We start from the raw sequence: 27,932 nt of genomic DNA on the forward strand, positions 1-27,932 counted from the left end.
TAACCATTTGACAACTTTTAATTTGTCATGGAGGAAAAGTAAAGAAACAAAAACTTCAGTAGACAAGAGCTGGATGTCCTTGTTGAGTAAATTACTGCAAGGAAAATGTTCTCCTTGGGAAGCTTGATAATAATATCACGTTGGAAAGTAAGAGGTGGGTAAATGGGAAAGGGTGGCTGAGGCTGTCTCCGCTGTGCCCAACTCCGATAGGGATGTGGATGGGGGGTGAAAAAGAAAGTCTCAGCTTTCAGTGTTATAATTATTGCTTCTATGAATTCCAAAGATCGCTGTGAGAGAGCTATATGCAGCACATCCGTTTGAATAAGCATGACTGGTCACCACATTAAGAAGCTTCAAAACAACAATTGTTTGAATTTTGGTGACAACATTTACATGGTTTGAAAGCTGAAATTAAAAATATAATTAAACACAAAACAGTCAAAAACGTTTTCAGGAGAGTCACGTGACGCCATGTAAGGTTCAGACGTGTGAACGGCGAGCTCTGAGCACTTTGCTAGTTTTAATACTTTTTATGTCATAAACCAGTGAGATTCGATACACCCTGATCCTTAACTGTTCTAGGAAGACAATATGTCTAAGAATTCAAAATCCTCGGGCTCTGGAGACATTAAAAGACACTTATGTGCTCAAGCTGATGCCCCCAAGCAGGCCGCAAGCCCGGGAGCCGATTTGGCCAGAGAAGTGAAGGAAATTCGGCGAGAATTGTTGAACGTGTCGGCAATACTGAAGAAGGTCGTTGCTGACTTGGAGGATCTTGCTGTAATACGTTGATTGAACACTGCCATGGAGATGAAATTCACTGAGGTGGTTACAAGAGTGGGGGATGTCGAGAAACAGATTGATTATCTGGAGTCATCGTAGAGGGAATTAGCTGCTAATCCGCTAGCGACCAAGGTGGATTTGGAGTGTGTCTGGGAGAAGTTGGAGGACTTGGAGAACCATAACCGGCAGAATAACGTCTGAATTGTTGGAATTCCTGAGGACGAAGAAGGTTGGGATATGGTGAAATTCCTGGATGGGCACTTTCTGAGTCCACTTGACATAACAGGCCATAAGCTGGAAATCGAGCAAGCTCACAGGGTTCCAGCTTGGCGATCCGATGAGGGAGACAGGCCCCAATCAATTCTGGCCAAATTTCTGAGATCATCCGATAAAGATCTTGTGTCACGCGAGGAGTAAAGGAAGGCTTTCTTGGAAGAACCACAGCATTTTCTTGTTCCCAGACTTTGCGAATTCAACAAGAGTGAAACATGATAGATTCAAGGAATGCAAGAAACTCTTACATCAACGGAAGGTCACTTTTGCACTGATGTTCCCGGCCAAATTGAGAACAGATGCTAAGGATGGCCGTGAAGTATTTACATGTCCCCAGCAAGCGATGTCCTTCATAAAGTCAATGGACTGAGTAAGTTATTTTGTGGTACTCACGTTGCAGCCAAGTGGACCGACTCACTGAACATCCACTTGATCATCCAAGGAAGCCGAGCGCCTTTTTTGTTTCTTTTTGTGCTGGTTCTGCCTAGCGGCTGGAGTTTGTTTTGTGCAGTAGCACTCCTTTGGGACAGTGTTGTGGATGAATCTGAACGTTCTATGTGCTTATGCCTCCTATTGGTTGGAGTTTGTTTTGTGGAGTATTTCTTGCAGAACATTGGAGTGATTGGGTGCACTCATGTAGCAGTCGAATGAGCCGGCTCACTGAACATTCGTTTGACTGTCCGAGGAAACTGAACGGCATACATACATCCACATACGGAGAAAAAGAAATCATATAGTTGGCGCTTTAATGTATCCCTTTTGCAAAATCCTGAATTCCAACAAATGTTAAAGGCTAAAATCAATGTTTATATGGAGAACAACTAGTCCTCAGTATCCTCTGTGGGCGTGGCTTGGGAGGCACTTAAGGCAGTTCTTAGGGGTCGGATCATACAGTATGCCTCATTCATCAAAAAATCCAGTTGGAAGGGAATATTGAAAGTGCTGAGGCAGACCTGAAGTGCAGAATTTCGTTTGATGGCCTCAGAGAATTGACCCGATTGAAAAACAAATATAATACTATTTTGTCACAGAAGGTGGAGTTTTGAATATTCAGGGCAAGACTGTCATACTTTGAGTCGGAGGAAAAAGCAGGGAAGCTTTTGGCTAGATATATAAAGCAGAGAGAGTATTTTTCTACCATTTCCTCAGTGAAATCTGCTGGTGTCAAAATATTTACCTCAGCCATTGATATTAATAATGCATTTGAAGAATTCTATCTTGATCTCTATAGTTCCACAACTTAGATCTACTGATGAGGATATTAGAAACTTTGTGGAACCATTATAACTCCCTAAATTGACAACTGAGCAAAAAAATTATCTTGATTCTCTTGATAACCTTGGAGGAGCTTGGCGAGGTAATTAAGGCCTTGCCTACAGGCAAGGCTCGGGGTGGGCCAGATGGCTTTGCCACTGAATTTTTTTAGATCTTATGCTACAGAACTGGCTCCACTTTTGTTAGAAGTTTATATGGAATCATTATAGAATGGAAAGCTTCTGCCAACCATGACACAAGCCTGGATCAGTCTGATTCTTAAAAAGGACCAAGGATCCAAGCGAGTGTAAGAGTTACTATCCAATTTCCCTGATTCAGCTAGACATAAAAATATTGTCAAAAATTTTGGATAACCAATTAAGTAAAGTTATGACATCTCTTATACATATAGATCAGGTGGGGTTTATTCAGGGCCACAGCTCTTCTGATAACATTAGGCGTTTCATCAATATCATGTGGTCAGTGACGAATGATCAGACTCCGGTTGCTGCCATCTCACTTGACGCCGAAAAGGCGTTTGATATGGTAGAATGGGATTATCTTTTTAAGATTTTGGAAACATACGGGTTTGGGAATTCTTTTATTGGATGGATTAAGTTACTTTATAGACATCCGGTAGCGGTGGTACAAACAAATGGATTAATTTCTTGCCCTGGAACCATTAGCAGCCACGATAAGAAAGGAAGATGATTTTCCAGGGGTGGTGGCGGGAGGTGTGGGCATAAGCTTTTTCTTTACGTAGATGATATTTTATTATTCATCTTCGACCCCTCTAGATCTATGCCTTACCTCCAAAGAATTATTAATTCATTTTCTAAATTCTCAGGATACAGAGTCAATTGGTCTAAATCCGAAGCTTTGGCTCTGACAGCGTACTGCCCAGCGATGGCTTTTCAGCCAGGTGCCTTCCAGTGGCCCAAACAGGGCATTAAGTATTTGGGCATTTTATTCCCAGCAAATTTGTGTGATTTAGTTTGAGTTAATTTTGACCCCTTAATAAAAAGGTTTTTGAGCAATGTGACAGGTGGGCTTCATTACATTTATCTATTTTGAAAGGTTAATGTTATCAAAATGAATTGTATTTCAAAATTCAACTACCTGCTACAATCTCATCCTGTAGATGTTCCCCTCTCTTATTTCAAGCAATTTGATAGCATAGCAAAGTCCTTCATTTGGGATGGTAAACGTCCCAGATTACATTTCAATAAGTTACATAGGCCGATTGACAAAGGTGGGCTAGGCCTACCCAAGATTTTGTTTTATTATTATGCATTCGGTCTCAGACATTTGGCTCATTGGTCATTTCCACCTGAGAGAGCCCCTCCCTGGTTTTGTATTGAACAGGAAGTTCTTGCCCCTATTTTTCCATTACAAAGCCTTTCTATTAAATTAACCGGAGAAGTTAAGTTATACCCCATTATCTTGCATCTGCAGGTGGTATGGACAAAAGTGTCCAGAGTGTTTAATTCGGACATTTATTTAAATGTTGCTGTATATATGGCTGAACCCAAAATTATGTATTAATAAGTCCCCTTTCTGCTGGTAGGAGTGGATTGTGAGGGAGGTTAATACGCTCGGTGACCTATATGAGAGTGGAGTGTTGAGATCCTTTGAAAATATGGTTCAACATTCTAGGATTCCCAGATCTCAGTTCTTTAGGTATTTACAGCTGTGCCACCTGCTCTGTATTATTTTTGGGAGTATAATGTATAGAATTTGATTCCGTATTTTATGTTGTGTTTGTTTGTTTTATGAATTTAATCAATAAAAATTGTTAATAACAAAAACATTTTTTTTTTGTCAGAATCAGAATGAGCTTTATTGCCAAGTGTTCTCACAAACACAAGGAATTTTGATTGGTGATAGGAGAAACAAGACTTCTCCTGAAGTCCACTATCATTTCCACTGTTTTGAGCATGTTCAGCTCAAGGTTGTTGTGACCGCACTAGAAAGACAGCTGATCAACCTCCCATCTGTATGCAGGCTTGTTACTGTCGCGGATGAGGCCGATGACCGTGGTGTCGTCTGCAAACTTCAGGAGCTTGACAGTGGGTCTTTTGCAGTGCAGTCATTCGTGTACAGGGAGAAGAGCAGTGGAGAGAGAACGCAACCCTGAGGAGCACCAGTACTAATAGTGAGGGTCCCGGATGTGAGCTTCCCCAGTCTCACTAGCTGCTGCCTATCTGTCCGAAAGTTGGTGATCCATCGACAGATTGGGGTGGGCACGGAGAGCTGGGTCAGTTTGGTTGAGAGAAGATCAGGCATGATGATATTGAAGGCTGAACTGAAGTCCACAAATAGGATCCTTGCATTAGTCCCAGATCTGTCGAGGTGTTGCAGGATATAATGCAGTCCCATATTGACAGCATCATCCACAGACCAGATTGCTCGGTAAACAAACTGAAGGGGGTCCAGCAGGGGTCCAGTGATGTCCTTCAGACAGGCCAAACCAGTATCTCAAATGACATCATGACCACAGACGTGAGAGTGACAGGTCTGTAGTCATTAAGTCCTGTGATTTTGGGTTTTTTGGGGACCGGAATGATGGTGGAGCGTTTGAAGCAGCAGGGAACTTCACACTGCTCTAGTGATCTATTGAAGATCTGTGTGAAGATGTGGACCAGTTTGTCAGCGCAGACTTTCAGACAGGCAGGTGAAACACTGTCTGGGCTTGAAGCTTTCCTAGTCTTTTGTTTCCGAAAGACCCGCCACACATCCCCCTCACAGATCATAAGTGCAGATTGAGTAGCAGGAGGGGGAAGGAGGGGGGGTTCCAGGAGGTGTTGGTGTTTGTGTGAAGTGAAGATCAGAGCGGGAGAGGGGTGTGAGACTGGGCTTTTCAAATCTGCAGTAAAACACATTCAGTTCATTAGCCACTAACTGACTTTCTACAGAGCGAGGGGGAGGTGTCTTATACTTGGTGATGCTTTTTAGTCCTTTCCACACAGATGCAGGATTGTTGGCTGAAAACTGGTTTATCAGCTTTTCAGAGTAGCTTCTTTTAGCCACTCTGATTTCATTAGTAGGTGGATTCCTGGCCTGGTTGTACAATGTTTTATCCTCACTTCTGTAAGCATCCTCTTTGGCATGATGAAGCTGTCTGAGTTTTCCTGTGAGCCATGGTTTATCGTTATTAAATGATAAAGTCCTAGCAGGGATGCACATATCCTCACAGAAACTGATATATGATGTCACAGTATCTGTAAGCTCATCCAGGTCTGTGGCTGCAGCCTCAAAAACACTCTAATCGGTGCAGTCAAAGCAGGCTTGTAGTTCCAGCTCTGCTTCATTGGTCCATCTCTTTACAGTCCTTAGTCTTTTTTGTTTGTTAGTTTGTCCATTTTGTTGGCAAGGGAGTGGACATTTGCCATGAATACTCGGCAGCGGAGTCCTAAGGCCGCGTTGACGAAGCTTCACAAGTGCGCCGGTTCGCTTCCCTCACGTGCGTCTTTTGGATCGCTTGTAGAGCACTGCTGCGCCTCCAACTAAGATGTCTAATAAAACGTCAGAATAACGAAACACCGGTAAACAATTAGCAGGTATGCTCTGCCGAATATTCAGCAGTTCATCCCTGAACAGATCGGGAAAGAGTGACAAAAAAACATGACAAACAAACAAAAGTAACAAAAATGCTAGAGAGCTTTTTTGGTCTAAAATCAAATTTCTATGTAAACAGCCCATTGCGACTTCAGACTCAACACGGAAAACCCAGTAAATTCATTAAACATCTTACCTTTTAGAATTTAAGACAACTGTGAGGTTATCCTAACTTTAAGATGTTATTTACGATTATTTTTAAGAATTTTTTATTTATTGTTTTTGAAAATTTTAATGCTTCTTAAGTTTTTTCTTAAGAACAATCTTTCTTAAGAAGTTTTTTTCAGGAACACAAAATATTCTTAACTTTTTTCTTAAGTTGGCTTAAGAAAATGGTAGTTAAGAAGAATTATCTTCTTAAGAACGTTTTGTGAATCCGGCCCCTGGACACCACATGAAAGATCAGGTTTAGGATGGATGTGCTGAAGTATGTGAAACATTTAATAGACCTGCTGTCAATATGAGTAATTAAAAACAAATAAACTGGTATCTCTCTAAATTACATCTTAAAACTTACATGAATAGGAGTGTTGTGTTTTATCTGTATAAAGATGATCAAACTAGTATAGCTGCACTCCAGAACCACTGCAAACAGAAATTAACAATTATTTAGTATCATAAAAACCTTGATGCAATGTAAAATAATGAGAAATAATAGAAAAATATGTACCTTTTATGACATTGCTTATGTCATTGTTTTGAAGTCAAATGTACCCTTTGACTTTGACTTGTCATGGCTCTGATGATGTTGGTGGCCAGAACATCAGAACTGCTCTGAGTTAGGTGAAGGACTTTGATAAAACCCATGTTAAATTAATATGGAATCTTCAATAAATAAAAAAAACATATAATTATCATATTTTTGTACATGACGATAAAACTACAAACACCAAATACTCACAAGTTGAGAAATTGAAACATTTCCATCACTTCCTCTCTTTGACTTTGGACATTTTACGTATTCACACTCTTGAACAGAGCTTGATTAATCTCTATATATCAGTACAGTTGGATTAATTCAATGCTGTGATGTCCTCCTGGAAACTTGTTTTGTTTTTTCCCATGTTTTCTAGACGCAAAGAAAATTTTATTATAACATAACCTGGTATCAGGATTACTAGTCAATCCACAACAGAGATTTTATTGATTCAAGTTTGAAATTATTTACCTCCTGGCGGAGAATATCGCAGGCCTGGGCGAAACAGTTTTGTTGACATGTACTCTTTGTGCTTGCTGAAATAAACGTAAGTCATAAATGACAAAATAACAAAATAAATCAACAAATTCATTTATTTATCTTATTTACCAGGTTAACGTTGCACTCAAGCTTTCAGCTCAACCGACTTTGCGTGACTGTTGAAATTTGAAATAGGATGTTCGCGTATTTTGATCACTCGTGCGAGTTGCGCATCTGTGAGCGTGCGGCTTAAATGCACCTTTGTGCTATTTAGACAGGAGGGGAAAAACAGCGCTACACGCTCAAGTTGTTTGCTGTTTATGATAAACACAATTTTTGCATCTTTTGTTGAATTATGAGTCAAGAATAGACTATACCATATACTGTATATTAATACTAAGATAAACCTGTCATCTAAAAGAGAAAGGACATTGGATTTGATCATCTGTCATTTATCCTTTTTTAATCAAACCCAAAGCTGTAGAAGTACATTGTCAATGTAAATTTTTTCCTGCAGTATGAAATGCAAATGCAAAATTAATGTAATGTAGTGTTCAAAACTATTTATTAACAAAACTTTCAATAATGTAATTTATGCATACACATACATACATACATACATACAAACATACACAGGCCTACTCACATTAAGCAACTGTCAACCCAAAGAACCTTTTTGTGCAAAAAAGTTTATTTTTTCTGTAAATCTTTGTAAGTAGAAACTTTTTGGCATAAAGGGTTCTATGGAGCTGAGTAAAAAGCCATAGGGTGTGCACTGTCGGCCATCTTTGGAACGCTCTCTGGAAGCTATTTCCAGTCATGAAAGTGCAGCTCCTATCTACTTGAATGGGGAAATCTCTAAAACGTTTGGTCAAGATTTCGATCAAAGAACATATTTCAAAACAGCAGCAAAATCTGACAACACTGGAATCATAAACTGTGTTTCTTTACCTCAGATTATGCCAAAAAAACAAAATTTTCCAGGCTTGTATAGCTAATGCGCATGCACATTTTCAAGTTGATTGACAGACGATGTCTGTATCTAAAAGTTGATTGGCTCTTTTACCTGTAAAGCGGGACTTCCTTTCTACATCCATTGACCGTTATGCATTCCAATTTATCCCTTTCATTTTAATAGAAGTGGCCTGTCTCTGCTAAATGGTCTCATTGCATATTACAGAGTGAACACAGTACTCACACTACGAACACTTCAAAATGGCATAGAATAGCGCAGAAGTATGCGATATTTGGGACACAGCTTATGTTTGGGAGGGAATACTAGTGCACTGCTTAATGCATACTGTGCAGTATATACTGAATACTGCCCTCTATTTAAAAACACATAATATGAAACTACACATTTTGCAACAATAAGCATTTTAAATTTCATTGTTGTCTCTTGACCTCATTACATGCATGTCTAATCTAGGAAATAAAAACGTTTATTTAGCATTTTTTGTTAACAGCTTTGTCTGTTGAAGAGCTGACCATAAGCTGTCCAGATCTGATTAGGTCTATAAGATGTATAGCAACCATAAAACTCACTGCAGACCAGATGACGATAATTATGCAATTGATAAAATCAACAAGACTGAGATGCTGAATGCTCACTTGCTGTTGTTGTTTGCAGAGCATCACTGAATCGACTAAACAAACCTGCTTTTGATATATGATGTCTACCAACCCCCATTCCCCACCTTGAAGTGTACTTTAAAAGGTCTGTTTTACGGACATAGAGACAAACAGTGGGGCACGGTCAAGTCAAGCGCACAGTAAAGCTGAAAGGTGACTCCCTCCCTTAGGGAGAGAGATGCGCAGCAGGGCTCTGTTAAGGAGCAAACGCAAATGTCACCATCTCTTGTACAAAGTACTGTCCTCTCTCTTTCTCTCATACACATTTATACACACAAAAACTATGATAAGCAACAGGATCCTCAGTTCCAAGATGGCTAACATGACTGCAACAAAAGAACAACCTTTATGAAGTGTCAGAAATAATGTCACGGTTGTGTAGAATTGCGGTTGCCATCTGAAAACACAGTGCCCATTAAAGAAATAGTTCACCCAGAAATGAAAATTCTGTCATTATTTACTCACCCTCATGGTGTTCCAAACCCGTATGATGTTCTTTTTTCATGTTAAACAGTATGTAAGTCTCAGTCACCATTCACATTCATTGCATCATTTTTCTACACAATGAAAGTGGTGACTGAAGCTGTCACATCTCATTTTGTGTTCCATGGAAGATCGAATGTCAGATTTGGAAAAACATGAGGTGAATAATGATGACAGAATTTTAATTTTTGGGTTAACCATCTCTTTAAATACCACAGGACTATCACTACAAGTGTGCAACGTGACAATTTGTTCTGTGATTATCATTTGATGTGCGACAGGACACACATAAAAATGTGAAATGTCATAAACTGCAGTTCTGCCAGCTGTTGCTTGCTTAGTTGTTGTGCAGTGACGTAGGTGACTGTTGACCCTCTCTGTTTACATAGTGGATATTAATCTTCACTTTGACTTGAGCAGGTGCTGACCTGCTCTGATTTTAACAGCACAACCTAAATAGATGGCCATAACTCTACTTTTTTTTTTTAGACTGTAAATTTCATAGCATTTTTTATTACAATATAATTTATGCAATCACTGAGAATAGCTATGGAGAGCCAAATTACTCATAATTAAATAAATATTTAAATATAAAAATAAATCATTAAATATGAAATTGCTTAAAGAGTGTGACATGCTGTAACCCTAAAAATGAAAAGACTCAAGTCAAATAATAATAATACTAATAATGCTAAAATTAAAATGGATGCAAACTAGTGCTAAATTAAATATAAGGGACTTTAATTGATTTATTGATTTTATTTAAATATTTAAATACTTATTTAATATCTAATGTAATTTGACCCCCAATACATCTGCAGCTGATGATTTTGAAATAATTTTGTTGCCTTTTCACAACAAATTTTTATGGATAACATTTAGAAGCAGATATTATTATGATGTTATTATTATGATGACATAGTTTAAATGGCTGTACAGTAATTACTTAAAGAGATTGTGCTAGTGGTGCAATAATCAATAAGTCTATGTTCATACAATAATAGCATACTCCTATGCTGCTCCACCCATTTCTGAAGGATATAGTACATAGAATAGCATTTATATGTGTCTACTATTTGCTAAATGTGCAATACAGTATACAGCATCAATTAATTATTCTATCACAATGCCAAAAGTTAGTTCAAACAAAAATGAAAATTCTGTCATCATTTAGTCACCCTGATGTCGTTTTAAGCCTGTATGACTTTCTTTCTTCCATGGAACACATAAGGAGATACAGACTGACAGCCTTAAGGCCAAAGTATACTTCAGGTGTGCGTGTTGCGAATCCCTCCGTGCACAGTATGTGTTACACAAATTGCGTCATCAGCACAGCCACGCGGTTCTCACCCAAACCTCTGAACTCACAACTGGAATAATGAATAAGAGACTACGCTGCTTTTCTGAAGAACTTAAGGGCAGGTGTGCCATCTGGCCAGTAATATAAATGATATAAATGAGAAAGTTGGACAGAGGCTGTTTAAATTATTGTGTGTGGGTGGCTTTGCTCCGAAGCGAGATGGAATACACCCTTTAGATTTTGAACTCGCCATACAATCCTTCTACTCTATCAAAAAGGTTTGGGTGGGTGGAGAATGAAGACTGGAGCTTCACAAAAGATCAACAAGCCTGCACATATGGACACACCAATAAACTGCGATGTTACAGATATTAACTGGAGACTTTGAATAAAATGTATAAGTAAAATCCTGTGTGTAAAAAAACATGCCTGGAGGAGAGGTGTAAATAGATCTGGGAGATGCTGTCTCTGAAAAAAGAGTAAAGACTACATAGATTAAAGGAATAAAAGACCCAAAAATGAAATTTATTTCATCCCTCATGTCATACCAAACCTTTCTTTATTTTGAGGAACACAAAAGGTAATGTTAGGCACTGGCAGTATATTAGTCTCAGTCACCATTCATTTTCATTGCATCTTTTTTCCATATAATGAAAGTGAATTGTTACTGAGGCTATCTCCTTTTGTGTTCCACAGAAGAAAGAAAGTCATACGGGTTTAAAACAACATGACAATGAGTGAACGATTATAGAATTTTTGTTTTTGGGTGGACTATCCCTTTAAAGCAAAAAGAGACCATCACAGCTTTTCGAGTGTGGCCGAAGTCCCTTCTGCACCCTGCTGAGGACAGGCAAAGTTAAGGAACGTGCACTGCACCTGTGGTCACCCGCCATAAGAAATGCCAGTCAAAAATGCTTTTTCACGGCCTGAGAGCCTTGTGCTTTCAAAAGCAAACATGTCGAGGGGCATAACAGGAGGAAAAAAAATTCTGTACATTTATTTTCGCTAAATGTCACTGTGCTTCGCATTTCACTAAAAGGAACTTTTCAATGTGCTCTTTTCATTAAGTGTCAAACAGTTGCACTATCTGGATTCACAGCTGGAAACATACAGTGAGCTCGAGCGTATGCATCAGGCAAGAGAGAGATATGAAGCCTAGCGAGGATGAAAGAATACAATAGGAGAGAAGTAGAGTCAGAAAGAAAAGGAGAGAGAAAAGCATTCCCAGAGGGCTCCAGCTGATAGAGAGAAACAGCTGGTACCTTCCTGCAACAGTTTGAAAAACCACACTCTGCATCACTGATCTCATTCAACACTCAGAGAGAAAGTCAAACACAGCATTACCTGTCACAAAAAAGCATTTTAAAGGAATAGTTCACTGAAAATTTTTAATTCTGTCATTATTTACTCATCCTTCTCATGTTGTTCCAAACCTGTATGCTGTTATTTTTTCTGAAGAGCAAAAAGAGAATTTCTGAGGAATCTTCACACAGCTTTTTTTCTATACCATGAGAGTACATAGACAGTTCAAGGACTAAAAAACATAAAAGTAGTTCATAATAACCCATGTGCTATATAACTTTGTGTGTGGAACAGACCAAAGCAGTTATTCACTGAAAAACTTGCCATCCACTCTAGCTCTCAAATCTCATTCTCTGTTTCACATATTTGAATTGGTGAGTCACTTTCAGCTATGACATACACGGAAACCAATGCCGTTTAGCGCCAATGACGTCAAAACTGCTGGATGCTAATTAAATTTCAGAGCTTTGGAAGAAGGGAAGATTATCAGTGATTTTTGTGGAATACTCGATTCTGATTGCTCAATCGTGCCATACAGTGGTCTAATATATCTGAATAGTGGCCACATATCTCAAGTAGGTATAGCTGCGGGCCGGAGATCTCCAAATGGGCAGAATCTCCAAAAGAGGACGGGGTTACTTCAGAAGGGGGCAGGGTTACTCCAAAAGGGGGCTGCACCAACTCCAAAAGGGGATGTCTCTTCCACACACTGTTAGGGTTGGGGAAAGGGTTAGTTTAGGGGCTCTCCATCTCCTTGCTGGAGGTTTAGAGCTCCCACCCTTTTTTGGAGTTCTGCCTGCAGCTATATCCTTCTCGCATATCCGGGGATAAAGAGAAATTCCACCAGTAATCCGGCGAGTCATCTTTCCTATTTCTTGTGTCACTCTGCGATCTCTACAAGCCAAAAAATTATTTGAACTCAAACTAACATTTCATGTCCATTTATTTCTTTATTTGGCAAGTAGTTGTGTAATAAGCGAGATAATGAGCAGCCAGATGGTAATTTTTGCAATATAAACACCAACAGAACTTCAAACCAGAGGTTGAATTTAGCTTTCTCTGGAGACTCTGTGGTCTCTTTCTTTTAACAAATAACATAATTACAACTTAAATTATTATTTCATGTCCATTTATTTATTTATTTGGTAAGTAGTCATATAATAAGTGGGATAATCTACTGTCAGCCAGTCATTATTGCAAAATAAACCCCGACAGGGTGGTCAAGATCCCAGTGCGGTGTGGACTGTAGATTATCCTTTACATAAAGATTTAAAATTCAACATGTTCCTCACACAAAGCTTACGTATGGTTTTACTACATTTGGAATATACAGCACAAGTCACATGAACAACTTTTATGGTGTTTGTTGTCCATTTTGTAACTTGACATGTGGTCATTATGAACTGTCATTGTATGTAAAAAAAAAAAAAAAACAGCGAGACGATTCTTCAAAAATTCTCATTTCATGTTCCACGTACAAACTAACAGCATGCAAGTTTAGAACAACAATAGGGTGAGCAAATAATGACTTTCAAAAGTTCACAATTTTCAACATTTTTCTAATGATTTTTCATTTTTGGGCGAACTGTTCCTTTATTGACCATCAAAACTTGAGCAGAACCTGCTGTTGTTTGTATGCGCAGAGAGAGAGACATTAGCACGCATTCAAATTGTACTCAATTATGAATCTCTTTTACTCCAGGACAAACCAAGCAAGGCCAGGTCCCTACCACTTTGAAGCCACTCATTGTCTCGCTGTACCAAAAAACACATGAAAAACAACAGAATTGAACACCACTCTTTGAAGTCAGTCCTAGATAAACAGCCCTAAATCAGGGCTGTTGAACAGCGACCCAAAGCCTTGAATATTCAGAGTGGAATGAAGAACACTGAATGATGCCAACAATGCATGTGAAGCACAGATGATGCCAACAATGCATGTGAAGCGCTGAACACCAGCCAAAGAGAAAATGTTGACGTCATAAAGGAAGATGTGAGATAGACAGAGATAACATGAAAACATCTTCTCTACCAGGCCCTGGAGCTCTAAACTATGCTAATTAAAGAAGCAGAACAATAAGTATTAAGGCACAGGTAGCTAATAGCTCTGGTGTGGGACTCAAGCTTTGAGTGCTGTCAGGGCAATTACTGGCATTCTTAAATGAATTCCACCAAGACATCATGGCAGTGTTAAAGGTCCAATCAGGTCAACCGCGGCTTTGGTTGTTACTTACTGGCTAAATGTTTAGACATGTGTAACCACGGAAGGGGGAGCTGGGCTTGTAACCATAGTAACAAGCTAAGGTGAAGCATCCTCTGTGAATGCAGGAGGACCAGATTTTTAACTGAAATGTAGATGAACCTGTATGACTTTAGAGTTCGTTTGGATTGGCTCAAATAAACTTGTAATGAGAATTTTAGCCTTAGGCGTAACATTCCATCAAAGACTTGCAGCCTAAAACATGAAACAAAGAACATTAGAGCACTAATGTATATATCAATAGATAGCAGATTTTATTTACATTTTGTTAAGGATTAACATTAACAAGGATAGACCTCAATAATCAGGGGGGCGATAGAGTTTAACTTGATGTGTTATAATTCAAGTAAGATGCTATTAATATATATACTTTAACAGAATTAAGCAATATTCTCTTCAAACCGTTGCTCCACCATGACAGTAGTTGACATGAAAGAAAAAAACTCACTGTAGAAGCATACAGTTCACACTAATGTCTGCTATAGCACCGTTTGCGGCAACATTGAGAATGCAAAGTGTACATAAGTTGAGTTATGAATCGTGGTCTGACACATTCTGGAATGCTTGCGTAGCTAGATGTGTCTGCGTTTACGTACTTACATAGTATGTTTTGGCCTTATTATGTTTTCGGTTGAAAACGCATTGATTTTTCAGTCTTACTCTTTTCATCTATACTGGAATGGCATTTTCCTCCACCAAAAAATAAGACTTTCGAAAATGCTCTCTAGTATCACATACTTTGGAAAATTATGACATTAGAAAATGCAAAACTGATTTTTCAACCGAAAACAAAATGTGGGCGTAGTGCAACCTTTGGAACCGGAATTTCTCAGTGCCGCAAGAACCCACAGGACAAAAGTGAAACAAGAGAGTTGAAACTGATCCTATGGATCCTACTGCAAACATACAGTATGTATCTTCAGTGTTGCATTACATAATTAGATTACAAAAAAAAGCAAGTACTTTTAATAGGATTAAATTACATTTTTAAATACTTGTAATCAGATTATAGTTACTCATTATGGATTACATGATTACATATGAATTGGGCAACAGCATTAAATTGTTCATTGTTACTTGTTAAATTGTTATTAAATTTACTTGTCCCTCAAATGTTTTTTTTTTTTTATTGTTTTTTTAGCATTTACATTTTTCATTCAAAATTATCCTTCCCCTGATATACATTCGGTAAGTCTTTGTGTGTTTTCGGAAGAGTTGCACACAAACCTGATACGAAACACTAGCCAGGTGGCTATAATTACACTGAAGATGGAGCAGTCTCACTCAGCATTTGACCACTGGATTTACAAAAATAATTTAATTTTAAGGAGACACAGGGCACATACATTACTGTGCAATGTAAACTCTGCTTTCCAAAACGTAATATTCTATCCACTGCAAACAATTCCATGTAAAATCTAAAAAATTATTTAATGTTTTGGAGATGTTTTCTGAACTTTACATTGCATATCTAACAAACTCACAATCAACACATTTTAATTGTTATTTGAATTATCACTCTACTTTGTGTATCATATTACCATGTGTCGCTAAGTCTTTGGAAGGGGTTTGTCCATCAAAAGCAATAAAATTCACAAATATGCATCCTTTCATATTCACTATGTAATCAACACATGAAGGCAAAACCTAGTTAGTTTAAGTTTCACAAATTGATTTTTTTACTCTGCTTCAGAAATGTAAATGAGTGAACTTTTGCTTTTGTGATAACTCTTGAGACTGCTTTTTGTGACATTGATTCATAAATTTGACTTGTCTGATCTGTTAGCACACATGGATTCGTGTTTGTAATGTTGAAATTGCCTGAGCAACACAATGTTTGTTTGCACCTGTCCATAATTCGAGAAACTCTCCCATAAGAAATGCCTGTTAAACTCAACAACATATTTGAGTCTGTCATTGATGGAGGGCCTAGAGCTACTGCACAATTTGATAACACTCAAACAACCTTGAAAATGTAGTTGGAATATGTAATGCAGATGTTAAACTGTACTATAGTAACAGTGTTTAGATGTCATAAAATAGTACTGAGGAACAGGGCGAAAAGTGTTTATAAACTGACAATATGCCATTTTTTGTGTGAAAAGGAATCAAATTAATTGTTGCTGTACTGCCTCTAGTGTTCATTTCACCAGGAAATTGCCACGAGACCTACAAAAAGCCACATAAAAAAAACATTAAAAAAAAATGATTTCGTATAGTAATGTTGACCAGGTTGAAAATGTCATATGGACCCTGGAAATTTTTCCCTGGAAAGTCAACCTGCATTTCAGTTTCTTAAATGAAGTTACATATACTCAAGCATAAGTCACTCCCAGTGCAAGGAGTCCCATCTTTGTTAGACTGGACAAAGTCTCTACGATGAGTCGCCATAGACCTCAATCACCATTATAAATGCTCTTCTGTTATTCCTCCATCAAAAGACCACTCCATCTTTCTCTTCCTCTCCATCACCTCCCTGCCCTGTTCACTTTGTTTATGCTGGACTCTGAGCTATTGATCTGAACCTCAGAGGGGGAGATTTATTCTCCTATTAGAGGCTTTTGGTGTCTGATAGCTGTAGGTTAAAGGTCTGCTGCTGCCCAGAGCAACACGTTACACCGGCCAATTCATTAAACAACTGAATATTGAGTTAGGCCAAAGTTTAGCCAGCTTGGCTAAAACATGCTAAGAAACAGAGGGAAGACGTAGGTACAAGAACATCATTAAGACTTTTATTAACATAATTGTGACTCTTTTGGCTTGGGCCAGTATGCAACACCCTAGCAACCATCCAGAACACCCTAGCAACAATCTATGTGCTATGGTGATCTACTGACTGTGTTCTTCCCTTTTTTCCACACTGGCTTAATTTCCAATTAAGTTCAGCCCTGAGAATGTCTTTGGTTTTGAAGCTGCCCTTACAATGACACCCTCTCTGTCACCTCTGTGCCTCACATCTCTGTGTGTCGCCCATTGAAATTCAGCCTTCCGATGATGACAGTGATTCCACCAGGAGCTAAATAATCATTAAGGATGAATGTAATGAGACGGGGAAACACACACTACTGAAATCTCACCTTCATCCAAAATGTCTTTCAATTAACAAGTACCTTCACAGCACGTGGAAAGGAGAGGAATAAAGCGGGACAGAGAAAAGAATAAAGGAAAAAGGCAAGTAAAAAGTAAGATTGGAGGGTACTTGGGAGGGCATGAGTACATCATGGGACATTGCCTTGCAGAAAATGGTGTGTGAGATATTACAATACATAAAAAGGATTAGTTTCATAAACCACATTTGAGTTACAATTCTCAATAGTTCACACAATAGTTCAAAAATGAAAATTCTGTCATTATTTACTCACCCTCCTGTCGTTAAAAAAAAAAAAGACTTTCTTTCAGAAGGAAATATTTTGAAGGCAATGTCAACTCTTAAAGTATTCTATGCGACTCCTGTGTCACATTCCAAGTCTTCTAAAGACATACGATAGGTTTTGGTGAGAAACAACCAAAAATGTAAGTCGTTTTTCAGAGAAAATCTTGTCGCCATTGTGCGTTCATGAGTACATGAGAGAATCTTGTAAACGGATGAATGGACTACTTTAATGATACGTTTGGGACTTTTTTTTTAAAAGGGATAGTTCACCCAAAAATGAAAATTCTCTCATCATTTACACACCCTCATGCCATCACAGATGTGTATGACTTTCTTTCTTCTGCAGAACACAAACAAATATTTTTAGAAGAATATCTCAGCTCTGTAGGTCCACACAATACAAGTGAATGTGACAAGACATTTGAAGGTCCAAAAAGCATATAAAGGCCACATAAAAGTAATCCATATAACTCCAGTGGTTAAATCCATATCTTCAGAAGTGATATGAAGTGTGGGTGAGAAACAGATCAATATTTAAGTCCTTTCACTTTCACAGTCTTTCACATTTTAAAATTTAAAGTGAAAGTAGAGATTTATGGTAAAAAAAAGGACTTAAATATTGATCTGTTTCTCACCCACATCTATCATATCACTTCTAAAGATATGGATTTAACAACTGGAGTCTTATGAATTAATTTTATGTGGCCTTTATATGCTTTTTGGACCTTAAAAGGTCTGGTCTCCATTCAGTTACATTGTAAGGACCAACAAAGTTGAGATTTTCTTCTGAAAATCTTTGTTTGTGTTTGGCAGAAGAAAGAAAGTCATACACATCTGGGATGGCATTATAGTGAGTAGATGATGAAAGAATTTTTATTCTGGGGTGAACTATGCCTTTAAGCTTTAAAGTTTTTCAATATCATTGTATTGAAAAAATGACCAGAATATTGAATAAAATATTTCCTTCTGTGTTCCATATTAGAAAGAAAGTAACGAATTTGGAACGGCACGAGTGAGTAAATTATGACCGAATTTTCATATGACTTTCTTTTTTCATTGGAACACAAAAGGAGATTTTACCCAGAATATTAGGGACTAAAAGCTTCATTCACCTTTCACATTCACTGAATCTCACTTTTCATACAATAAAAGTGAATGGTGACTCATTTTTGGGTGATGTCAGAAGTCGAGACAAACAGACCCATGAGCAGAAGAACAGTTCAAATGATTTATTTACAACGTCTCCTGGCGTCCCCAGCAGAATTACCTTGCCGAAGGTGGAACTGGTCTATGAGGACACGGTCCAGGATGTCCCGAGCTGGGACCCAATATTTCTCCTCAGGTCTATAACCCTCCCAGTCAACTAGGTACTGGAACCCTCTGCCCCTCTGCCTGACCGAATACACCGGAGAGCCCTCAACTAGACGGTTGTGGTGGGATGTAAATTGGAATGTAAAACCGGTTTAATTTTGGAGACATGAAAAACAGGGTGAATGCATTTGAGGTAAAGAGGTAGTTTAAGACAGATCGCACCGGACTAATGACCTTGGTGATGGGAAACAGCCCAATAAACTTGGGACCCTGCTTATGCGAGGGGAGTCAGAGCGGCATGTCCTTAGAGGACAACCAAACCTTCTGACCGCGCACATAAGCTGGGGGCTTAGACCAGTGCCTGTCCGCTGACCTCTTAACACGAGCACCAGTCCGTATGAGGGTTTCTCTGGTGGCTTTCCAGGTGCACTGGCACCTCTGAATAAATGTGTGAATGGACGGGACCTGAATGTCGGGCTCTTGGGCGGGGAACAGAGGGGGCTGGTAACCAAGGCTACACTGGAAGGGTGATAACCCCGTAGACGACAACTGCAAGGAGTTGTGGGCATACTCGACCCAGACTAAATGATCGCTCCAAGAAGATGGATTACAGGAGGCCACACAGCGCAGGGTCTTCTCAAGTTCCTGATTCGCCTGCTCCGCCTGCCCATTTGTCTGGGGATGGAACCCAGAGGACAAACTCACTGTAGCCACGTGACACAAATTGGTGGCCTCTGTCAGAAACCATGTAGACTGGGAGGCCATGAATACAGAAGACGTGGTTTATGACTGCCATCTCTGTCTCCCTCACTGTGGGTAATTTGGGGAGGGGAATGAAATGAGCTGCCTTCGAGAACCGGTCCACAACAGTCAAAACAACAGTGTTGGGGGACAGTTACAAAATCCATGGCTATGTGCGACTAGGGTCTAGAAGGGACAGACAGCGGTTGGAGGAGCCTGGCCGGGGGGTTACATGAAGTCTTATTAGTTGTGCAAACGGGGCAAGTGGCTACGAACCAGCGTACATCCTGCGCTAGCGATGACCACCAGAAACGCTGTCTAATGAGTGTCTGGGTGTGAGTCGCCCCTGGATGACAAGCGACTTTGGATGAGCGGCCCCACTGTAGGATGTGCATCCGAACTTATCGCGGAACAAACAACCGACCCGCTGGGCATGTAGCGGGAGACATAGTGTTTCGTAGCACAGCAAGGACTTCAGCCTCCACCTCCCAGGATACCATGCCCACCACTCGAGTGGCAGGTAGAATGGTATCCGGTGGGACGGTGGAGGTCTCGACCTCGAAACATCGAGACAATGAGTTGGGCTTAATGTTTTTAGAGCCCGGGCGATACGAGAGGACAAAATTAAAGCGAGTAAAAAATAGTGCCCAGTGTGTACTCTGGATGTACTCCAAGTATGATCAGTCCAGACCACAAAAGGTACCCCCGAACCCTCTAACCAATGACGCCACTCACCCAAAGTCAGACGGACAGCCAGCAATTCTCTGTTACAGACGTTGTAGTTCCGTTCTGCTGGTGTTAAGCGGTGCAGAAAAAAAAGCACACAGATGCATCTTTCCATCCGAGGAAGAGTGCTGCGACAGGACCACTCTGACACCAACCTCCGACACATCCACCTCCAACACAAACTGACATGCAGGTTCAGGAGTTACTAGGATAGGCACAGTAGAAAACCACTTCATTAATTTAGAAAACGCAGCCTCGGCCTGCGGGGACCAACAAATATCAGTGCGAGTGGAGGTGAGATCCATCAGAGGAGTGGCGAGTAGGCTGTAATTCTGAATAAACCTACGATAGAAATTAGTGAACCCCAGAAACCTCTGCAAAGCTTTGCGAGAATCTGGAGTTGGCCAATCAAAGACGGCTCTGACCTTGGCAGGGTCCATGCGCACACACTCGGATGAAACGCTGAACCCCAGGAACGGAACCGACTGTGCATGAAAAGTGCACTTCTCCGCCTTGACGAACAGCCGATTCTCTAGCAGTTGCTGAAGCACCTGACGTGCTGAACATGGTCCTGGATATTCTGGGAGAAGATCAGAATATCATCTAGATGAACAAACACAAAACGGTAAACCATGTCTCTGAGCGTGTCATTCACGAGCCCCTGGAAGACGGCGGAGGATTTGACCAATCCGAAAGGCATGACCAAATATTCAAAGTGCCCTCTATGGGTGTTATAAGCCATCTTCCACTCATCCCCCTTCCAGATCCGAACAAGGTGATAAGCATTGCGTAGGTCCAACTTCGTAAAGACGGACTCTCCCTGCAAGAGTTCGAAAGCTGAGGACATCAACAGCAAAGGATAACGATTCTTCACTGTGATGTCATTCAGCCCCCAATAATCTATACAGGGTCTAAGTGAGCCGTCCTTCTTCTCCACAAAGAAGAATCCCGCCCCTGCCGGTGATGAGGAAGGGCGGATGAGACCGGATGCCAGAGGATCATTGATATACCTGTTCATGGCCTCCCTCTCGGGAGCCGAGAGCGAATACAGTTGTCCACAAGGAGGAGAAGTGCCAGGAAGCAATTAAATAGCACAGTCGTACGGGCGATGAGGAGGAGGGGCCATGGCACGGGACCGGCTAAACACCACCCTCAAGTCATGGTATGTCAATGGTACTCCATATATTTGCCGGTTCATCCTGCAACGAAACACAAGACTGGACAGGGGAGACCGCAGAGTTAAGACAGTGTGACAAACAGTAAGGATTCCAAGCAAGAACAGTGTTGGTTGACCAGTCTATGTGTGGGTTGTGCATTACCAACCAAGGATGCCCCAACACTACCAGTGCCAATGGAGATTGAATCAGGTAAAAGGACAACTGCTCTGTATGATTTCCAGAGACAAAGGTGACTGGCTTGGTGGACTGGGTGATGATGGTCAAGTGCGTGCCGCTGAGGGTGTGGGCGGTGATACGTTCATCAAACTAGACCATAGGAACCTGCCACTCGGAAGCCAAGTCAATGTCCATAAAGCTCCTTTCGGCTCTGGAATCCACCAGTTCGGAGACTGTGTGACTGGTTGATCCATACTGCAGCTGGGCTGGCAGAAGTGTACATAATCCGGGGGCTTTGTCCAAGGGTGTTGCTCCCGCCAGTAACCTCCTGCCTACTGATGAGCAATGTCTTTTTACTGGACAGAAAGCGGAGAAATGACCAGGCCAGGCACAATGAAAGCATAACCCTAGAACGAGGCGATGCTGTTTCTCCTGATGAGAGATCCGAGTCCTCCCGACCTGCATGGGCTCTGCGTTGGGCCATGACCTGGCCGAAGCTGTGGGCTGGGTAGGAAGGCCAGCCGCCAAGTTAGGACAGCGACAGCGGCGACGACGTAGGGCCAGACGTTGATCCACTTGGATGGCTAGGTCCACCAAATTGTTGAAGCGTGGAGGCAGATCCAAGGGATAGATTTAGTCCTGGATGTCGTCGGAAAGCCCATGCAGAAACCGGTCCCACATGGCATGATCATTCTACTCACAAGATGCAGCCAGGGTGCGGAATTCGATAGCATAATCTGTGACTTGCCGATCTCCCTGAGACAGTCCATATAAGACCCTCTCCACATCCCGACCTTGAGCCGAGCAATCGAACACTTGGCGGAGCTCTGTGGAGAATGCGTTAAATGAAGCGCAACAGGAATGTCTGTTGTCCACATGGCGGTACCCCATTTACCAGCCCTTCCAGTGAGGAGTGTGATAACGCAAGCCACCTTCATTGTCTCCGATGGGAAAGCAGAGGACTGTAACGTGAAGAACAAGGAACATTGTGAAAGGAATTTGCTGCAGGAACCCCTGAGAACGGGGTTGGAGGATGGATATGAGTCTCTGAACGTCCAGAAATGTGGAGAACCGCCGGTGAGGGCACTTCCTGAGTGGGACCGGCATCGGGAGCTTGGCGGAGTTGTTGAACGACAGAGGTGAGCTCAGTGAGCTGCAACACCATCATCTCCAGAGCCCGGTTAGATGCGGAGATTTGATCATGTTGACGTCCCAGTAAAGCTCCCTGCTGAGACAGGGCAGAGCGAAGAGTAGATTCCTCCATTGGGTCCATACTGGCTAGATTGTTATGTCAGAAGTCAAGACAAACAGACCCAAGAGCAGAGGAACCGTTCAAAGGATTTATTAACAATAAATTATAACTTCAACTGGGCTGGCGAAGAGTGAAGAACCCGGCAATGGCTGCAGCAAACAGGAGATGAGTGTTCGTTGATGCGTGCGCGCCATGGTCGCGCAGTGAGCAGATCCATGAGGAATCCTCCGTTGAAGAGTTGTGGGTGCAGAGAACAAGTGCACAGCAGACTGGAAGATGACCACACTCCCGACACGTGGGCAGAGATGAGGAATCCTCTGCTGAAGAGTTGTGGGTGCAGAGAACAAGCTCACAGCAAACTGGAAGGTAACCACAATCCAGACACATGGGCAGAGACGGGCAACCAAACAGATACACGAGACAGGACCAACTAGGCAGAGAGAGCGAGGTAAGTTACTTCACAACAAACAACAATCTAGCAAAGACACTGACACAACGAAGGCATTAAGTAGGCAGTGAATCAGCAGAGAACCAGGTGCTGCTAGCACACTAATTAGTGGCATGATCAGCGTTCCTCTGATCACGCATGCCAGCAGCGCCTGAGACACATGAGGGAGAGAAATAACAAAACAAACCAACAAACTCACCGGGACCGAGACAGGTGAACTATTCCTTTAAGCCAGAGTAAAACAGCAAGAGAGCAGGCGGTATGAACTGTCACAGAGGACCAGTGGGCAGCAGATGAGGAAGATCACAGTGATGAAAGTGAGGAAGAGAACAGACATTAAAGAGCCAAACAGGTTGCCTGAGGACAGCATGTGGCCAGACTGCTGTTGTCGAGGTAACAGTATCCGATGGTAACAACAGAGCACTGTCTGGGAGTGAAAAATGCACTGCCCCCCACAAAGATCATCCTGTGCAAATCAGTTCACTAGTTAAGAAGTGATAACATTAGCCCATCCTCTACTGCACTGCATGAGCAGTAAGTTTAATCTAACTTAAAGGGATGGCAAAAATAAAAATTCTGTTAGCATTTACTCACTCTCATACTGTTCCAAACCTGTATGACTTTCTTTCTTCAGTGGAACGCAAAAGGAGATGTTAAGCAGAATGTTAGCCTCAGTCACCATTCACTTTCATTGCATCTTTTTTTCCCTACAATGAAAGTGGATGGTGACTGAGGTTGTCAATCAGCCTAACATCTCATTTTGCGTTCCAAAGAAGAATAAAAGTCAAACAGGTCTGGAACAACATGAGGGTGACTAAATGACAAATTGTTTTTCATTTTTGGGTGAACTGTCCCTTTAAGCAGCACACCAGCATCAAAAGCCTCCAGATCGGACAGCATTCACAAACTGTCCCAGAGCTCTGTTTCAAGTCATGAAGTTAGTTGTTTACTGTAATTAGCAGACTTAATTTGTGATATCAAAAAACAGAAGTCTCTTTTAAAGCTGGTAGAATGTAATATCTTGCAAAATCTGAAAACTCCCAACTTTCTTCAGAGAACAGGATCAGCCATTGGGCAATGATTACATGAATACAGAAGGGAACCAGACTAGAACACTTTGCAATAGGCAATATTTCAAAAATAAAACCGATCCTTTACTTTGCCAAATATATAGAGCACACTCATATAAATACATCCATTTCAAACTGCTTCAGCCTCCCCAGCTTGCGGGCTGTGGACTTACCCTGTCAAAACGACCACAAAGTCCATTACGTTCCACCCGTTGCGTAGGTAGGAGTCTTTGTGAAACACGAAGCCCAAGGCGATGATCTTAATGCCGGCCTCGAAACAGAATATTCCAATAAAGTAAGGCTCTGTGTCGTCCTGCAAGAGGAGAGAGCAAAAAAGAAGGATAATTAGCTTTTTTTTGTTTGAAAGAAGAGAGCATCTAATAAAGCATGGCAGGAGAAAGGGGGAAAGCAAAAGAGTATGGGTTGAATTTTTTCACATTTTTCCATGGCACATATAGAACAGGTCAAGATGTATGGACTTTGTGAAGAGGAGGGCAGAAACATGACAATGATGTATATACAACTGCATTTTATGTGCATGTTCTACTACAACTGTAAAACCCTATAAAACTGCCTCAGAATGATTCAACACCTTTATTAAAGGAATTTTCCAGGTTCAAAATAAGCAAAGTATGCATAAATCGCATTTACAAAATGCTTTTATAATGGAACTCTAATGTGTCTTGAGACACATGCATTAAAAGTAACATTATATCTAATTTTTGAACTCCTGTCATGACTAATGTATTGCCTGATAATTTATATGCTTAACGATACCAGAAAAGGACAATTTACATAGAGAAAAATCAACCTACAGTAATTACATAGGTAACATAAGTTCATCCACCTAGAACAGTGGTCTCGACATTAAATGGATGATTTAGACCACTTTACAGCTCAAATAACAAACATTTTTAATGAAAACAAAAAAGCTGAGAATGCCAACAGACTTCTATTGCAAGAGCATTATTGTAAATGTGATTTTTGTTTGCTTTTACAAACTGAGTGGGAAATGAAAATTATTCTCTGTGATGCCTCAGATGCTGTCAATAGAGCTTAAGTTGTATTGAATCCACAACACTTAACACCCTATGTATAAAGTCTTCTCTAAATTTCATCTCCGCCACCAAGTGAAACTGGGAGAAATATGTCAACTATAAGTTGTGAAATCTGTTAGATGAATGCACTTTGTCTTAAATCTATTCTAAAGAGATTCAGTCCTAGCTGTAGTATGTCGCAATGCTTTTGAACTCATTCCCATTAATGTCACCAGAGCCCTATGGCTGTACGGGCACTTACACCAGACAAACCTCTCCATTGCTCTGCTCTCAGAAATCCCTCCCTCTTTATGTGTGCAATTATCAACCCTGCTTCTTACGAGCCTCTTTTTGATGGAAAACTTTTCCTAGCAATATACTTCTTCATGGCAGTCTTCAAGAAAGAACAGCATGGTGCTGTTTTATGATTATAGCTTGTTGCAGCATGGGTGCCAAGCAGAATAATGTAGAAAGTGCTGCACTTTTAAATCTTTATCTGGTCTGTAAATTATTTGTACCTTTGGCAACTGATTATATAACCTTCCATTAGCAAATAAAAAATATACAATTAAAACAAAGTTTTCTTCCAGGATACCATTGTACGTGGCTTAATTCATGCGTCCTTCACAAAGATGAATCTGCCCAATTCCAGCCTTGCTGAAACACCCGCAGATCATCACCGATCCTCCACCTGGTCATCTAATGGTTAGATGGAGACCTGGCGAGGCCTTCAGCCACAGTGTCTCGCACCCACTGTGAAATTTGGTGGAGGATCGGTGATGATCTGGGGGTGCTTCAGCAAGGCTGGTATCGGGCGCACTCGTCTTTGTGAAGGACGCATGAATCAAGCCACGTACAAGGTTATTCTGGAAGAAAACTTGCTTCCTTATGCTCTGACAATGTTCCCCAACTCTGAGGATTGGTTTTTCCAGCAGGACAATGCTCCATGCCACACAGCCAGGTCAATCAAGGTGTGGATGGAGGACCACCAGATCAAGACCCTGTCATGGCCAGCCCGATCTCCAGACCTGAACCCTGAAAACCTCTGGAATGTGATCAAGAGGAAGCTGGATGGCCACAAGCCATCACACAAAGCCAACCTGCTTGAATTTTTGCACCAGGAGTGAAATAAAGTCACCCAACAGCAATGAGAAAGACTGGCAGAGAGCATGAGAAGATGCATGAAATCTGTGATTAAAAATCAGGGTTTTTCCACCAAATATTGATTTCTGTACTCTTCCTAAGTTAAAACATTAGTATGGTGTTTTTTTTTTTTTTTAATGAATATGAACTTGTTTTCTTTGCATTATTTGAGGTCTGAAAACACTGCATCCTTTTTGTTATTTTGATCAGCTGTAATTTTCTGCAAATCTAAATGACAATATTATTATTTGGAATTTGGAAGAAATGTTGTCAGTACATTATAGAATAAAACAAAAATGTTCATTTTACTCAAACGCATACATATAAATAGTAAATACAGAGAAACTGATAAATTTGCAGTGGTCTCTTAATGTTTTCCTGAGCTGTATGTCTTCTGAAGCGATGCAATCACTTTGGGTGAGAAACAGATCAATATTTAAATCCTTTTTTATGATAAATCTCTACTTTCGCTTTCAGAATGTGGAAATAATGTGAAAGTGAAAGTGGAGATTTATATTAAAAAAGGACTACAATATTGATCAATATTGTTTCTCACTCATACCTATCATATTGCTTCTGAAGACATAGATTTACTGGAGTAATATGGATTATTTTTATATTGCCTATATGTGATTTTTGGAGCTTGAAAGGTCTGGTAACCATTCACTTGCATTGTATGGACCTACAGAGCTGAAATATTCTTTAAAAAAATCTTCTTTTGTGTTCTACAGAAGAAAGTCATACACATCTACGATGACATGAGGTTGAGTAAATGATAAGAGATTTGTCATTTTTGGATTAACTATCCCATTAATTGCCTGGTCCTATTCAATTTCATTGTCAGTATCTTACAGTGAAAGGCATTTTTGCATATTTTTATAACAAGGGTCTAAATAATTTTTTGTGATCAACAACTTTATGCCACAAATGTCGATAAAGTTTACCTAGTACTGAACCCTGAACATTCCTTTAAATATCAATGTAAAAGTAAATGATGGCAGAATTTTACTTTTTTGGGTGAACTATTCCTTGAATCATAAGGCCACTACCACTTTTGACACCTTTGATGTGTTTATATTTACATTTAAATTTGGTTTAGTGCAATGTCACTGCCAACTAGAAACAGTATTGGGTGGCTATGCAAATGAGGATGTCATTGACTTTATCTACTCATGCTTTCTTCCCTCTCTCTGATTGCAGTGCTCCTCGAAGGAGCCTTGAAATCCAACATCGCTGCCTGCATATTCAGTCTCACAAAGAGACTATTACTGCCTTAATCAGCAAACCAGTCCAGTGCTTGCTTTAATTGCGCAACAGCATGCTTTGAAGCAGCAATGTTGTATCGTTTGACACACCAGACACAATTTGACTGCTGTTGTGAGTTAGGAAAATGAGCAAGGGAGAAGATCAAAGCC

General features: G+C 40.5%; 1 protein-coding gene across 1 annotated transcript in view; it reads right to left on the bottom strand.

The window, feature by feature from the left end:
• The window catches only part of cacna1bb (calcium channel, voltage-dependent, N type, alpha 1B subunit, b), a 194,281-nt gene that overhangs the window by 161,919 nt on the left and 4,430 nt on the right, over nt 1-27,932 (bottom strand). The window contains exon 3 of the mRNA XM_051677032.1: nt 24,511-24,650. Coding sequence (XP_051532992.1) covers nt 24,511-24,650 — 140 coding nt within the window. The remainder of the gene's footprint in view (nt 1-24,510; nt 24,651-27,932) is intronic.

This window comes from Myxocyprinus asiaticus, chromosome 38, assembly GCF_019703515.2.
Source record: "Myxocyprinus asiaticus isolate MX2 ecotype Aquarium Trade chromosome 38, UBuf_Myxa_2, whole genome shotgun sequence".
NCBI classification, from domain to species: Eukaryota; Metazoa; Chordata; class Actinopteri; order Cypriniformes; family Catostomidae; genus Myxocyprinus; species Myxocyprinus asiaticus.